Genomic DNA, 17932 nt, shown 5'->3' on the forward strand with positions numbered 1-17932 from the left:
GCAGTTGTAATATCAGTAAGGGAAATCTTAATAAAACCAATAAATGTGCCCGAGGTGAACAGGAAACATTATATTGAAAGTGCAATTTAAGTATAATTGAAACTTAAAAGTAGCGAACAAAAGTTTTTTTAATTGCCACTATGGCATGTTAACCATGTCAATTTAGTTCCAATTGAGTTTTTTGCATAACAGACCCTACGATCTACCGAAGATATTGACATTTTCCGTAGCGTGAATATGATTACATAATTGTACTGACCAATAACAACCAATAAACACTACACATAGTGTAACCTCTTATTTCATTGAGCTGTGATGAAATTTATTTTAACTTTAATATGTGTCCAACATTGTAGAAAAGATTATCATTTATTAATCGGATTCATGATTTCGAAATTAAGTGCTTCAATTTCTCGAAAAGCTTGTGAAATCTTTATTGCAAGAACATAATACAATCGGTGGCCTGATCTGATGATAATATTCTGGAGAAATAGAAAAAACTCTTCAGCTATTATAGACTCCCTGTAAGTAAGTGTTTTCTCCCCGAAAGCGACATTTATAAAAATTAAACTGCTAATGACGAACAATAAATTATGACATGTTATGTGAAATTGATTCATATTTCGTTTAAAGTTATTATAGACAAAAAAAAATGATGTTAATTTTAAATGTTCAAGCCTTTTTCTCTGATTGCAGATGTCCTAATATGGGTTGGTCATGCATCGTGGCACGCGTCGTGGCCTTCTTCCTCATGCTCAATCAAGTATCGGCTCTCACGTCCGACATGTGAGTTACTAGTTACTACATATCATCATCTTTCTAGCGTTGACCCACTTTTTGCCACAGCTTACTTGAGGAACCTGGTCAGGTCATGCTCGGCACTAGGTTTTACGAAAACCTTTGCCATCTGACTTTCCAACAGTTTTAACCCAGAGGGAAAATAGGCCTTATTGTTAATCCGGTTTCATGATGTTTTTCTTCACCGAAAAACGATTGGTAAATATCAAATAAACTATCGTATGTGTATATATATATGTATGGACACAGTTCCAGTAATCCCGAATAGTCGGGTCGTATCCAAAGTTATACGGGCTATTGCAGCGTTTTTCGGTAATGTAGGGAAATCGCCCTTCGATCTTCAACCGGCTTTCAGTGCGAAATACAGCACCTTATCCAATGGATTTTGTTGGCATTATACCCCCAAAGGCCCCTAAAGCCAATGGGTCTTGAGTGCATTTCATACAGAAAACAATTCGGGATTTTGCGATTTAGGCAATTTTTCGGACAAATATTAATGAGTATGAGTACCTAGGGTAGAACAACTAAATACTTAGTTTTATTAATGAAAAGTATTAGTTACGATAAATCAATCTATAATGGTTTACTCTAAGTACTAATTTCATCTAAGGAAAATTGTGCCAAACGTAATAAATAAAGAAATATCTGATATTGATATAAAATTGCAAACATAACAATTTAAAACACCTTACCACCGATTGGTAGATTTATATGAAAGTTTTACCAATAAACTAAATAAGGTTTCCTATATGCCGCTTTTTGCGGTCGACTGCGATATCGACATTTCGATCTAATTGAAATCGAGCTGCTCGCCTCGTATGGAGAACTGAGCGCGGTAATGAAAATAGCTGGGGCAGAATTAAATTCAAGCTTTTATACAGAGTAATATATAAACTAATTTCATACATATTGAGTAAAACCATGAAAAGGCGGGCGACGAAGCGAAGGTAACGCGATGGTCGCTACAGGCTCGCCGAAGCGTTAAGTTCCTCGCTCCATTTATAGACCCTTTAGAGGCTATGTAAATCATTTGTGGAACTCTGGCGCCCCTCGTGTATATAATTATAGATTAAGGCTGGGACTTGCTGTGGAAATTGGAATTTTGTTAATTTTAGGTACTTATTACATGTAGTTTAAGTACTTTTAATATGTAAACGAAAATGGACTCAATTCGTATCTACACTTTTGTTATGAATGTTGTAAACATTAACTTATAGTCATTATATATGCCAGATTAAACATTAACCCCCTTATTCATAAACGTGTACTAAAGTTACGTAGCCGCTAATAATCGTTTGTCCCTTTCCAATGTATTGGTATGATGAAAAGGGACAAACGATTATTAATTTTTAATTATTTCCTCAAAGGTTAACTGGAAGAGATCCCATACAGGGATAAGTTCGCCTTTGTTGTATTTAATTTACTCTGTAACTGTGTTTTTCGTGTTTTTATTTATATGTACAATAAAGTATATACATACGATTATTAGCGGCTTCGTAACTTTAGTACACGTTTATGAATAAGGGGGTAAGTAGGTACTTACCAAATAATAGCTTTGCTTTGTCTTGATACCAAGGTTTCAATTTCTTGATACAATTTCAACCAAGTTATGATTATTTTCCTAAAAAACATAAAAGTTCAGGGCAGCTTTGTACATTACTCTTTCTGGAGTTAATTATTAATAGTATTTTATGCAACTGTTGTTTAAGAGAGGTCAAAAAAAAGCGCCCAAGCGCGAGTCGGACTCGCCCATGAAGGGTTCCGTACCATTTATGACGTATTAAAAGTTTGCATGGTAATGTACATCATATATTTTTTTAGGTTTATCATTCTCATATTTTAGAAGTTACAGGGGGGGGGGGCACACATTTTACCACTTTGGAAGTGTCTCTCGCGCAAACTATTCAGTTTAGAAAAAAATGATATTAGAAACCTCAATATCATTTATAAAGGCCTAGCCATAGATACCCCACACGTATGGGTTTGATGAAAAAAGATTTTTGAGTTTCAGTTCTAAGTATGGGGAACCCCCAAAATTTTTTTTTTTTTGTATGAAAATCTTAATGCGGTTCATAGAATACATCTAATTACCAAGTTTGAACAGTATAGCTCTTATAGTTTCGGAAAAAAGTGGCTGTGACATAATCGGACAGACAGACGGACATGACGAATCTGTAAGGGTTCCGTTTTTTGCCATTTGGCTACGGAACCCTAAAAAGGCGAGTGGCGTGAGTAGCAATTTGAGACAGACGGACATGACGAATCTATAAGGGTTCCGTTTTTTGCCATTTGGCTACGGAACCCTAAAAAGGCGAGTGGCGTGAGTAGCAATTTGAGGCGAAGCCGAAAATTGTTAATAAAGACGCCACGAGTATTTTTTGACTCAGTTAAACAACTTTGCATACAATACTTTTTCTACGACCAAGCACTTACTTTGAAATAAAATTGTAAATTTAACATATATTTTTCATTTCATCTATCGCGATTTTGAAGGCAGAAATTTTTTAAGTGATTTCTTAGGCCATCACTGATATTTCTTCAGGCACTAAGTTTTCGTCTTCATCCATTTTAACTTGAAAGATATACTATTATTTAACACAAAAGTTAAGTTTTTATTCGACAACCACAATAACCTCATTCAAGAAGTAAAAAAGAATAGAGTAGGGTACGGGCGGGAAAATGAATGAATGAAATTAGAAAAACTTGTCTATGGTTCACTTATTTGTCACAGATGACATTTAAAATAAGGTTGGCAACATTGTATTTCATACAATATTCTTTAAGTGGTCATTACACGAAGTATCGAAAAGTACCAAAAAGATATTGCGTGTATGCAAAAATGCGTTTTTGGAGAATAGACTAAAGACTTGTCTTGACAACTATAAGGTAGGGTTTTAAAGATGTGTGCACAACCCTTTAAATGACAAATAAAAGTACGGGAGTAGAAAAAAATATTTTAAGTTAGTAATCATTTCAATTACCTATAACAGGATTTTTTTCTATTCATACTTTCCAATATATGATATAAACAATAAAATTAATTTAATAGTAGTATTATTCATGTAAAGAAGCTACTTCAACTTATGTGAGGAGCATTCGTACAGCACAATAATTCTCCAACATCCTACGCTTTATGATGGCACCGCGCATACGAAATAATCACATAAATAAATTTAAACTTAAGCCTACTTGTCTGCCACATGTCTTTCTTTCTCTGCTATCCTATGTGTGTCAGAATCTTTTTACTCGAGGCTAATGAGCTCTTTCTCTACTTTGTACTTGAGCTTGTAGGATTACAACATAAAAAAAAAACTGATTGTTTTTTTTTTACCAAAAATTTCATTTTTAATAATATTTTTACACAAGTGACTTATACTCTTCGAGGCAATTCTAACAAACTAAAACACAGTTAGATTGCCATGTTTGATCAAATTAACACAGAGTGCCCATGGCTACCTCCCATCATCAGATCAGCTCGATGGTATCATATATTGCATTGCATTGTCACCCAACTTATATATGTATGTGAAGTTTCAACTGAATCGTATAATGGGAAGTGGGGTCTAGCTTGCATAAGCTTGTTTAATTTTAGACAAACATTGCAAGTTAAATAAAAGCTTGTTAAAAAAGTGAACGGTTAAAGGGTTCTTAGTCTAGGTACTTACCCCCGATTATTGGTGTGAAAATGTAAATTTTTAGATGTTATTAAGCCCGGCCCTCTGCTGTGGCAAGGTAATGGGTACTAATCTGAAATCAATACCAAGTCTGCCATTTCGCGTACTCACACACTTAATTTACCGTGATAATATGCGTGGTTGAATGTTTCTTCTGCTTGTAATGGTCAAATGTATTCGGCTTAATCGATTATATCGTGAATGACTCAGCATCTGTTAAATTGAATGTTTTTCTTTAAATTATTTCCAGTTTTGCAGCGGGAAAATCGGACAAAGAGATATTGGACAACCTCCTGAAAAACTCCCGCTATGACAAAAGACTGCTTCCTCCCGTAGATGGTAAGCTTCCCTACATACACACATCATGTCTTAATTAGCGTCACTCATTAGCTGTTTTTTTAGGATGTTAAGATTAATGTAATAATTGCAGATCCAGAATTTTGTTGTGGTCTAACATCGCCCAATGACTCTCTGGCTCAAAATAGGGTCGGGCTGTCGTCGCTGCGGCCCCGCTCGCACAATCGCGGTGCGTTGTGTTTCATGTTTTTGAAAAGAGAAATCCTTCCATGTGGAGCGTCTTGGATTTACTTTCTGTATCGTAGAGTCCTTATGTACTAAGAGCCTACCTTGTTTGCACGCTATTTATGTGTTTAGGATCCGTTCCCACGTTGGCTTCTCCTTGCGGTAGATACTTCTTTACCTGTGTATATTCTTTTTTACAATCACTTTATGTTTCATCCATGCACCTTGTTCTAAATGTGTTAGTTATGCACACTAATTAACACTAAGTGGGTAATTCAAGGATAATTTGATCTCTGTTGTAACGTAATTATATTTCGATTAGGTCCGCATCGTTGGCTGACGTTTTAACCCAAATTAAATGAAAACTTCGTTCGACAGCTAAAACATTTCAGTAGAGTGCCTTTTGTTTTGTTTTCCGCTTTGTTACTTCCTACGTTTTCTCTTTTCACAAACATCAAACACAAATCGTATAATAATATTATGTTGTATTCCTTTGTCTTTTAAATCTCGGGTCTAGCTATTATTAGTTTGAATTATTATTGCAACGTTTTGCGGTTACCATGCCACTTACTGACCAATATTTTAAGTAGGCACTCCTTATTTACATTTAATAATTTGCTGGGGTAAAATTACAACTAGATTGCAGTGTAAGTTGAATTATTGTGAAATATAGGTCCTTGCACTTAATTTTGTCACTTCCTAATGTCTATATATATTATATGAAACCTATAGATAAGCCTAAGTGCATGTATGTCTACTTATGTCATGCAGTATGTTCTGTAAGAATGATACTATCTTTGCTTTTAGAACGTTCATGTTAAGGTTTACAACTTGTGCGTATTCATTTTCAGGTGTCCTCACCGTAAATGTTAGCGTGCTACTTCTTAGTTTAGCATCTCCAGACGAATCTAGTCTTGTAAGTAGATGTCATCCCACTACCTATATCATACCTGTTCTATCAAATGTCAAACAACCAGCTATAAGCGGCTAATTTTCAACACTCAAAGCTATAAACATTTAGCTGTAGTTTTCATTACCTTCTGATAAATAACTTTATTTCTTTAAAAAGGAATGATAAAGACTAAGAAAGACTAACTAAATTAATGAATTTTCCAATCCCATATACACAGATGCTAACCGCAAGCGATACGTTTCAGAAATACGAGGTAGAATTCCTTCTGCAGCAGCAGTGGTATGATCCGCGACTCCGCTACTCTAACCAGTCCCACTACGATTTCCTCAACGCCATCCACCACCACGAGGACATCTGGCTTCCCGACACCTACTTCATTATGCATGGAGACTTCAAGGTCAGTTCCACTCCTACATCAGACATAATAAGTAACTTAACCAGTGTAAACCAATTTTTATAGTAAATTATTTCCACCATGCTCTCGTCTGAAGGAATTTTCCCAGCACTCATGGGTATTTATGACAAACTAGTAAAACGCTTTCAACTTCATTGGCCTTTATGTATATACATATATATATGCCTTTTAAATTCATTTAGGGTTCACACAGGTCGTAAAGTACCTACCATCTCACACATGCTCTCACCTTTTATTGATATTGCATTTTACTTTGTGTGGTTGTGTTTCAGGACCCAATAATACCAATGCACTTCGCGTTGCGTATCTATCGTAATGGCACTATAAACTATCTGATGCGGCGGCATCTAATATTGTCCTGTCAGGGGCGGCTCAACATCTTTCCTTTTGATGACCCATTGTGTTCATTTGCCTTAGAAAGTAGTAAGTAGAACTCACAGAGTGACTCACAAGTATTATGATATTCACTATCTACATGTTATGAACACAATCATAACTCTTATCGATTTTCAGTATCATACGAGCAGTCAGCAATAACATATGTGTGGAAAAACGATGAGGATACGCTTCGTAAGTCGCCATCATTGACGACTTTGAACGCGTATCTAATCCAGAACCAAACCATCGCTTGCCCCATCAAAGCGAGTTGGAGAGGTAAGCAGCCACCTCCCCGCAACCATGACATACCAACATCGCTTATTACGTCATTATATTTATACATGTACTCGTACAATAAAGATATCCCTAATTTAAATTATGTAGTTTAGCCTCCCAATTTTTTTTCTAAGCACATCCTTACACATTGCACAACAAAGGATAAATGATGTTTTCATATTGTATTCAAATTCTAATTAACTCTTTTCAGCTTGGTCTTGATTTCTGTTCAAGGTTATTTTAAAACTTTATTTCATGTAAACATAAGTAGACGCTTTTAGACTGTGAAAGTTAAAAACCTTAGTATATAGCTAGCATGTCATTTAGTTGTTTGGTTCAGTGAATCGAAACAGCAGTTTAATCAAAATAGATTTTTGTGATAGTAACAAAGTGTCCCAATAACAAGTAGTAGTATTTAAATGTTAGTGAGTAAAAATAATTAGAGTATAGAATGTAAGATTGTATTAACGTCTTTGCAAGCAGCTGAGGGTAATTCACTTTACGAAGAAGACGAAGAGCTGACATGTAATCTTTGCCAGAGACGGTTTGAGGAGCAAGGTACTGAGCGCTGGACGATCGCCGTTCCGTCCGGTGCCGTCCGGTCATTTTACAGTATTATTCCGCTTATGTGTGAGTAAATGCGTTGTGGCCATGTGCTCGATGCGATTTTATCGCGACCAAACACATGGAGACTCGTAACAGCGTCTTGTGGAATCTTAGGCCACGACTGTTATAGCAGTACAACTTGGTTGTTTCATTTGCCGCCACAGTCTCTCACACTTTATTATGTTAATTTGCTACTGAGTCTTTGCCTTTGGAAATTACCAATACACAGCAAGTCACAAAAAGCTCTCTTTGTTTACATCAAGATGCATTATACTCAACTGAATGACATGTAGGTACCTAATATGTTAAAAGTTAATAAGTTAATATGTGTAACTTTTTCTTTTATTCTTTCAGCATTATTTGATAATAATACTGAAGATAAATATATTATTTGATAATAATGCTGAAATAAAAATAAATATGACTAGGTATTTATTTACTTTTGTCCTTAGAACTGTGGCAATGAGTGAGACAACCAACAGTCATACTTAGTTTCATCCTCCATACCCTTGCACGTAGTAAAATTGATGTACTTGAATGCACGTGTTTGAAATAGTTTGCGCTCATGTTTTGGACAAACTACACTTCATTAAATATGTTCTTATACATTGAACACTATGCGCTTTACTCATACATACCGGATAGTATTTTAATTAAGTTGTTACATATATTATTTTTGTTTGACTTGCTAGACATTTGGTGTTTACTACAAGACCAGAGACTGAATGGAGTTACTTGGAATATCTATTATTCACGCCACCTCCAACATGTTATACTTATCGTATACATCAAAGTGTAAATGTTATTTAGTTTGATGTGCTAGTTTTCGTAACAATGTTAACTCCACAGGTAACTACAGCTGTCTAAAGGTCGACCTAATATTTACAAGAGATCGAGCGTTCTACTTTACTACAGTATTTATTCCTGGGATTATATTGGTGACTTCCTCGTTTATCACGTTTTGGTTGGAGTGGAATGCGGTCCCGGCGCGTTCCATGATAGGTAAAGGCCCGACGTGGCACTGGGAATGGCGGCTGTACTATACGCATCTTTTCTTCTTAGCATCTAGAAGTCGCTGGGGCTGATTGTAACACGCTACCTCATTACGCATTTCGAACTACGGTCAACTTTCGCAATGCACTTATTTGGTTTCTTATTTTTAGAATATGCTTGCTATTTCTAGGTAATTACAGCTGTCTGAAGGTGGATCTCATCTTTACACGGGATAGATCATTTTACTTCACTACAGTTTTCATTCCGGGCATCATTTTGGTGACCTCATCGTTTATTACTTTTTGGCTGGAATGGAATGCAGTGCCTGCTAGAGTTATGATAGGTTGGTGTTAAATTTCTATTACATTGATTTATTTACACGACTCCTTTTATTTAAATAATAATATACCAGTAAATTATCTTCATCGTGACTGAGATAAGTATCAGATCTAACATCAAATAAACGCATAACTTAATTATTACGAGTATAACATATGTAGGTAACCTTAAAAATTAAATTCGAAGATAGGCAGTCTTTACTCTTTAGTCATGTACCTACACATATCGTCCTACATGCAGCTCCTGCTACTTTAAGATAATGATGTATGTATAAGACGGTTAGTAATGTGTAATCGAAATTTTTGATGCTTTTTAATAGGTAATTCGATTTTTACTTGCCTTTTTCTTACACACATGCTCCTAGTTTATAAAACAATTATTTACACATCTTTATACAACCACTCATTAGGTATAATTACATTTACAGTACCTATTTGGCGGATAACCGACTTGGCATGTATCATCAATTCTCACTAGCTTTGGCCGGATTATTTCAATTTAACACTACATATTAATTTTAAGTAAATTGTCAAATTGATATATTTCTTCATTGATGTATATTTCGTAGATAGTCAGTGTCTACATTTATTTAGTTGTATATAACACTGCATTTGGCCTTGCCTGATTAATGGACATATTTATTATAAATTTAAGTGTCTTAGCCAAATTGATATTTAGTATCTAATAGCTTACATAGTTTTTTTTTTTTAATATACATGTTTAAACGTTAATCTTAAGGATTTAAATGTTTAATTTGCGTATTGATTACTTTACATACTTAATGCTTATTCCTTTGTTTTTTTATTATTATTATTCCTAACTATAAATATCTAACACACGTCTCGTACACAGGTGTGACGACGATGTTGAATTTTTTCACAACATCAAATGGTTTTCGCTCCACCCTGCCCGTGGTATCCAACCTAACTGCTATGAACGTTTGGGACGGCGTGTGCATGTGCTTTATATACGCCTCCTTATTGGAGTTCGTGTGCGTGAACTATGTGGGAAGAAAACGGCCTTTACACAACGTCGTCTACAGACCAGGGGAGAATCCCGTTACTCAGGTGAATATGAACTGTCTTAACATTACAAGTATTAATGTCTCTTTGACGTGGTTTTGTGTTCTCAGCTAAGATTTGAGGTCGTGAGAAGATTTGAGGCGAACAATTTAATGTTTAATAAATATAAAAACAACAGAATCTGGCTTCATATCGACCTAGAATCTTTTTAGTGTGTCAATGTATTACAATATATTCGCAAATTAGTTGTGTTTGGTATGTCGGACGAATAACTTACATATTATTCCTCTATTATAGACCTTACATAATAGAAGCACTTTAACACCAATAAATTACATTCATTTTCTATTGTACCTAAAAAAACCTATCCGTTACATAAAATACCCCGAAGTACTTTGTACATACACATTTTATTTATGTATGCTGACGAGATTATCGCGACTCTGACACTCCTTATTGCTTATTTTAAATTATTAAATTAAAATACTGTATAGTCTATACAGATAATCATAAGAAGTAAAGTAACCATTTACCTAAAACTGCAATTTATATACTCTTGAGTTCACTACTAGTGAGAATGACTATTTCGGAAAGCACAATTATTGAACACAAAATGTAGTTACATTATTATAGCCAAAGAATATTTTATACACGATGAGTCAGCATTAAAAGTAACGGATCAGACGACGTGTCAAAAATATTCTCTCTTGACACGTAAACACTTGACAGTTCTCTATTTACCATTCTCTAATAACTGAACAAAAAATTCGAAAGGGTACTCCTTGGTGGCAGATATTTTTGATACATTGTTTCTTCCGCTATTATTGTTGCTGACTGTACCGATCATATTGCTAAAATTCCAAAGTTACCTCTCCGCTACAATGTAATTACCTACAGCTACACGCTTGTTAGTTTATTTTATCAAAGCCATGTCAAACTGACTGTCTTTACGTTCCAATAAGTAGACGTGTATTTCATTTATCTATTTACTCTTTGCAATGTTTTCCCTTTTAAATAATATACCTACTTATCAATAATTGGCACAATCTGCTGGTAATTTGTTTCTATCGATGTTGTTGGTTTTCAAAAATCCGTTGAAAATTGAACATTTTAAACAGTTATTTTAACAATGTTTTAAATTTTAATGTAAGGACCAATTGCAATATCACTGAATGCGTGTAATAATAAAATAAAACAGTTCAATCCAATGTACAGTTTCATATTAAAATTTTCAAAACACGTTTAAAAAACGTAGAGCCATTTAAATATGTTATCTGTAAATAATTCTGGCTAATTTTCAAATACATACATATTATACAGTCACGCGGTACTTTTGACACACCAACAACACAGATTTTCTGTATCAGCATGCTCACAATCAATGTTCAAAATTTATCTCTGCATGTACTCCTTGGGTTTGATGATTATTGTAGGTATTTCGGGTAGGCCAGAAGTCATCACATGGTTTCATTTGCAATCGTATCAGTTTCATGTCACTGAATTTAACACAAAGACTATTTTGTGTGGCCTTAGTTCGAATCGATAGTTCATTCATTCTTAAAACGTCATTCAATCCACTAATTGTTTTATTAATACTTCAGAAATCAGAAAACATTGCAAAGAAGTTCCGCGAATATCACTAACACCCGTAAATCCCGTAATCGTCCAAGATATGTCACATTCAAGATTAATGTTACAAACATTTCCCTGGCCACCACAGACTAGTCCGTGTTCACGGTTGCACATCGTAAGACCATCTGTCACGAGTGAACAAAATTGTGTGTGTGATGTGTTCACAGCGACTGCCTGCAGTCCTGAGCAGAATTGGCATTATACTGGCCAGCCCCTTGGTAAGAACATTCGCCGCATTCATAGGCACTTTCCAAACATTAAACTGTTATATTTCTTTATCTATTCAAAAACAAATCCTGTATGATTTTTGGCTAATGATTCCTGATACATAATCTGTTTAATACGAATATAATTTTATTATAAGAGTAATTGTAATTCTTAATAGATATAAATATTGACACACAATAACCTAATTTTTACTAAAAGAAATATAACATATATTGCAGAATCACTATCTTACTCCACCGAAAAACCATCGCACGAGATATATGCATGCGTTAGGTAGTTTTATATCGTAGTTAGTGTGTTCATATATTTTATAATTGATAAGTATTATTGTACTATTCATTAGGTACTTTAACTTAATAAACAAAAGATGACTTCAAAAATATACAGGTGTTTACTGAAATTATTTCTGGACACCCGCTTCGTCTTCGTTAGTAAGTAAGATGATCCTACTCACATGCATGTAACTACACAACAAGCAAATGCTATGAATTTAAAATGATGTTACTTATGAAATGATGTTGCTCACTCACTATATCATACCAAGATTTCATCTAGAGAGTTGGTAAGCCGAATTATCAAACTATAATCCTGATCAGTCCTAACAGTAGAAAAGTTACACGCCAACTTGACCACACTACAGAATTGCTTCTCGGGCATACGCCATTTTATCTACATTAAATAGTTACAGCCACAGCTTACAATTTTTCTACTTACTTTTTTTGTCTAATTATAAAATAATAATGTATTTATTTACTTACTTACTTATTTATATCCATACGTACATAGGCTGACGCAAATAAAATTAAGCAAACAATCGCAAACATGCAACATGCTTTTCATAAGCTTTCTTTAGATTAAGGAACAAAGTGAAAAAAGTAGATTTGAAGAACAGCAATGATAAAGCTTCTGCCAGCCAAATATCACAAATGAATCCAACTCAGTTAGCCTGATGCTTGAGCTAAAATAGTTATCAATTTAATAGGAGGCGATGGCATTCCTACAATGGGCTAAATCAGACGCGAACGAGCCAGAACCAAGCGGTGCCGTAAGTGATGCCACTGAACAGTTCAAAGTATCCCCTCCTCATCACCGTATTCCTGATTTCACGAAATTAACGCATGATCTTTCATTTAATGCTGCTTTGGACCGCTTCAGCCTGTAAGTATGCTGACCAAATAATATTTTCAATGTTCATGTATGTCGTCTAGTCCATTTTCATCATATGTTTAATATTCCCAAAATATTTTTGCATTGTATCAACGGTTTCACCATTCCCAAAATATTTCGTGAGGTGTTTAGTGAATGATATGCGATACGTGCATTTTTTTTCCGGAACATAACTAAGTCAATATGCTCTTGTACGTTCTAATAAATAATGTGACCAATCGAAGCCATCGAAATTACCCAAATAACTTGCTTATTAGTAATTATTTCCATTATATTACTTACTTCGTTAGGTTCATAAACTTAATAATTACAATTGTACATTTAGAGTATAAAAAAGCATATGAATTTTCCTTTCTTAATTTTAGGGAGACAAAAAGAGAGAGTCGACAGGTGCTGCGGACCTAGTATCGTGTACTACGTGCACAGGAGCGCCGGGTTCCTGTACACACACTGCCAACAACGGAGGCGTATCAGAGGTAGCTAAACAAAGCTCTATTTGCTCTCCAACCTCTTGAAAATGAATGTTCAACCCACAAACAAAAGCATACTCCGCCATGTAAAGGGGATCGCCATCACCATTTTGACAACTATCTCGAAAAGAAAATAACTGGGGATAGGCCAATAGAGTTCATCCATTTCATTTTTCACCTTTACCGCAGACCCAACATGTATACGCGCTGGTGGCCTAGCGGTAAGAGCGTGCGACTTGCAATCCGGAGGTCGCGGGTTCAAACCCCGGCTCGTACCAATGAGTTTTTCGGAACTTATGTACGAAATATCATTTGATATTTACCAGCCGCTTTTCGGTGAAGGAAAACATCGTGAGGAAACCGGACTAATCTCAACAAGGTCTAGTTTACCCTCTGGGTTGGAAGGGCAGATGGCAGTCGCTTTCGTAAAAATTAGTGCCTACGCCAAATCTTGGGATTAGTTGTCAAGCGGACCCCAGGCTCCCATGAGCCGTGGCAAAATGTCGGGACAACGCGAGGAAGAAGAGGAGACCGCAGACCCAACATGTAAAGTAAGACGTTAGGTATAAGATTCCTGTCCACTAAAATTATATTACGGTACTACACGGCTAACACATGTTCAAAAACATTCCATTCACTAGCCACAGTATACGTTCTAGTAGCAAATTATGTTAAATAAAAGATTAATTAATTAATTTCTCAGCTAGAGTAGTCCGTCATTGCCATAGTTCACTGTCTCAAATATTTTCTTTCAGCCATGTTTCGTCCAGGTTCGCAAAAAAGAACCCCCTCATCCGATTCGCGTGGCGAAGACAATCGATGTTATCGCACGAATCACCTTCCCCACTGCCTACGCCGTGTTTCTGATCTTCTTCTTTATACACTACAAGGCCTTTTCTTAATGCTGCCTCTACTTTACTTCCCGCTGCAGGCTGCTTCATGTGAACTGGACAGTTATATTCTTAGATCTTGTACGTAAGTACTTCTTTCACACCGCTCGTATAAATTGGATCGCGCTGCAAGTGACAACCTCCTCGGTGCAGAGTGTGTTCTCCTAACGAGTGTTGATGTTGACATTTGTTGCCATTGCAAATTGTGATGATTACTCACTATAGTGATAGTATTTGATATTAGGATAAGGACCATATTCAAAGCTGTTGCAAATAGTTGCAGCTTGCCGTTGTTAAATAGGACGTCATTGAAGTAAGGTATATCGATTAGAGACAAGTGCGAATTTTCTACAAGTTTTGAAATAGTTTTCAACAATTATTCATAAGTAGGGGATCGCTGAGTATGGGTACGATTTTATTAGTTTCTTATCAATACCAGGAAACTTATGATAGGATAAAGAGGGAACAATAAAATATTAGTGTGAATATTCTGCATGTATGCAGATAACGATACACGGGACTGTTGATGAGCGGTGTTCGAATGCGCATTCTAAAGGTGCGACGGAAAGGTGGTTTGGTTAGAATAAAGAAATCTATTTCAAACCTTAAGACAGTCCAAATATAAATCATTGCTTTAAGTTCATGAGACGTATATTTTAAGATAGCAAAATACATAACTTTTATGTATGTTACATTTAATCACCACTGTTTCCTTTATTTATAGTATATGTGACATATTATGTATATAAATATACACCCACACAAGTTAAAGTTGTGATAATATCATAATTCAATGTTATAATGTTTGCTTTTTAGAAGTGCTACAAAGTCAATAGGAACGTGTAGATTTTATTCAAGTATTTCCTGCATAATACGTGTGTTAAAGTTTAGTTTCAAATTATTCGATTAGATATAAGTCAAGATGAAGCTCAAGACTCTTATTTCAAAATGTATGTATTAGTATCGTTATTAAGATACACTGGATTCTCGGATTGTCTGTTTTTATAATAATACCTACTTCGTTTTAGTTTGTGATCTGTGTTTAATGTGAAACCATGAACATGCCTTCTAAGGTTAATATTGTTTGCAGCCTTGACATTTATTTATTTAAACTTTATTTCACATAAAAAACAGTACAACAGGCAGACTTAATGCCACTATATGCATGACATTACGTAGGATTTAGCAGTCGCTACAGCCCGCCCCGCCGTAGTATAGATACTCTAGGCAGGTAGGTACAACAAAGCGAAGCGTGCTTATGCTTAGTATACTTTGTTACAATGAAATTAATTCAAATTAAATAATATCTAAATCAATGTATAGTTATATCCACTAAGTAGGTATGTTATATACACTGAATGGCGGGAAATGAAATTTTAGGTATTTGTTCGCAAGTATGTTAACTGTTATATGTATAACTTCGTTACTTTGTGTTTTTCCACGAGGTACCCACGTCTTAAAAGCATTACCTTACAGTGTTGGAACAAATTTGAATAATGCATACCGTAATACTGTTGCTTACATTATTATTGTCTCTTTCTGTTGTAGTTTTATGTATTATTTAAACTAAACACTTGTTGTTTTTTATAGCTCTGTTGGAATGTTTGATTAGTGGCTGTTTCCTTATCAATGTATAGAGGTAGTAATGAAGCGCACGCAAGTTTTAATGATAATTAACGACCAGCCTTCAACAAAGAGAGATATAATCATTAAAGTTGCTTAACTATCCATGATTTCTTAATAACAATCAATTTCTAATAATTATACATTTAACCAACGGAAAAGAGAAATTAAAAATAGGAAGACTGCTTAACTACATGTATACTAGTCCGGCTGTATAAATGCGAGGTTGCTGGACATTGACAGTATATTTAAGCCTTCAGCATTCTCCAATGTTTTTCTTACATAGGTATATAAATATTATACATTTTTTTTACACAGATCGACCTAGTCTCATAGTAAGCTCAATAAGGCTTGTGTTGTGGGTTCTAGACGACGGTACATAATATATATGCATACATATATATTTATACTTAATTAATTAATTGCTTTTTCATTACGGAATGAACTACAACTTCTTTTTTCTATGGTAACTGAGTGTATAGCTATTAATCTAATCATAGTCACCAGCCGGGCTAGATATATGTGCATGTCAATTGATAGATAAATAAACAATAAAATCCTCGTTTCATAATCCATGGTTATTTTAAAGTTTATTTGACCCATTCGAGGCCCGACGCTACACCGCGTGTCACACTGAAGCCTAAGGGCAATTTTCGCGATGTGGCGAAATCGCTCGTAGGCGCGCGGCGCTGCTTGGGGGCATTCCACGAAAAGGTTACCCTGTCGGGGACGTCAATATGTACCTTATTAACCTGCAGAAATCTGTATTATATACCGTTTAATTTAAAGCTAAGTTCTAATAAAAATAATATGTATTTTGTATTTAGCATTACTATGAACACTCAGTAGCCTATACAATTATAGTATGTATGGACTTATCTCAATAAGTGAAATGTAATTTCTTTTGAGACAAGTAAATAACCCGAAGTTATCAAACGTTATCATGCCAAATATCACCTTCTTAGCTATGTATATCAGAAGTGTTCAAAAAATAGCTTCACGTACCCGACGCTGTTCTGGAATGCCCCTTATGCATTAACTGACTTAGAATGGATTGAGTAACAGAAGAATACCTACTACTGACTTTACCTCATCTTTTACAGAATATAATATTAAACTATTTTAATAATCATCCATATTATTTTTAATGAACTTGATACCATGCCTTTTGCTTAATAAAGAGCGGACCAACCAGTCAACTGTTTTGGAAAGTAGATTTTGTAGGTGTCTAAAATATAATAAAGAGTACCTTTAAGAACAAATGCGTTTTGGCTGTGCTTTGATTCAACTTATGTAAATTTAATATACCTTTAAGGACCTGTTACGTCTTTTCTAATTAAGTTTAGTATTTTTTCTCTGGGAAAAAATATATATATCCTGAAGGAGACTCGATATGCTCCTAAGGCCCACGGCCCTAGCTATAATACTAATTCAGTTCAATGAAATTTAAAACATATTCAATTGGAACAGAGTTAAATATGTTTTGTTTCGTTCAATTTTCAAACAGAACAAAATTAACTGTATTTCCTGCACTATAGGTTCAAATTTAGGTACCAGATTTTGGATTTTTCATTTATATGGCCGGGCCTTAGGAGTTTGTATAAGGTTGCAAGTGGCTCTAGCTACTACGGCTTTAATCAATATAATCATAATTACCTACATAACATTTAAGAGGAGATCCCATACTTTACTTATGCTATGTAGTGCTTAAGCGAAAGTACTGCAAATGCAAAACAATATTCTATAAAATGTTGTAACAAACTGTTTATGTTAAATCATAGACAAATAAATGATCTCTTGTTATATTCTGATATGTTACTAATATTTTAAAGTTTATTGACGTTAGAGTACAATGTTCCCATTCCCCGTATTATTTATTAAGTATGAAAGTGATACTACTTTTATTCGCAGTGTTTTTAACTAATTAAACTATAAGATAAAAAATAACATATCATTCGCTTTATAAGATATCTACCTAAAATTGTG

The 17932-nt window shown here is 34.8% G+C and overlaps 1 protein-coding gene across 25 annotated transcripts in view; it reads left to right on the top strand.

Moving 5' to 3' along the window:
* LOC133520659 (glutamate-gated chloride channel) overlaps positions 1–16534 on the top strand; it is a 120675-nt gene extending 104141 nt beyond the window's left edge. Inside the window, exons 3-17 of one of the 25 annotated variants that reach the window (XM_061855215.1) lie at positions 697–786; positions 4723–4811; positions 4903–4998; positions 5846–5910; positions 6152–6304; positions 6399–6419; positions 6595–6745; positions 6836–6976; positions 7460–7534; positions 8432–8584; positions 9767–9981; positions 11736–11786; positions 12779–12841; positions 13329–13439; positions 14189–16534. In XM_061855215.1, coding sequence (XP_061711199.1) covers positions 707–786; positions 4723–4811; positions 4903–4998; positions 5846–5910; positions 6152–6304; positions 6399–6419; positions 6595–6745; positions 6836–6976; positions 7460–7534; positions 8432–8584; positions 9767–9981; positions 11736–11786; positions 12779–12841; positions 13329–13439; positions 14189–14335 — 1611 coding nt within the window. In that variant the 5' untranslated portion in view covers positions 697–706 and the 3' untranslated portion in view covers positions 14336–16534. Of the gene's footprint in view, positions 1–696; positions 787–4722; positions 4812–4902; positions 4999–5845; positions 5911–6151; positions 6305–6398; positions 6420–6594; positions 6746–6835; positions 6977–7459; positions 7535–8431; positions 8585–8765; positions 8919–9766; positions 9982–11735; positions 11787–12778; positions 12842–13328; positions 13440–14188 lie in introns of all 25 variants that reach the window. The other 24 variants (XM_061855216.1, XM_061855218.1, XM_061855219.1 and 21 more) reach the window with 24 other exon arrangements.
* The last annotated feature ends 1398 nt before the right edge of the window (positions 16535–17932 follow it).

Source organism: Cydia pomonella, chromosome 8 (assembly GCF_033807575.1).
Source record: "Cydia pomonella isolate Wapato2018A chromosome 8, ilCydPomo1, whole genome shotgun sequence".
NCBI classification, from domain to species: Eukaryota; Metazoa; Arthropoda; class Insecta; order Lepidoptera; family Tortricidae; genus Cydia; species Cydia pomonella.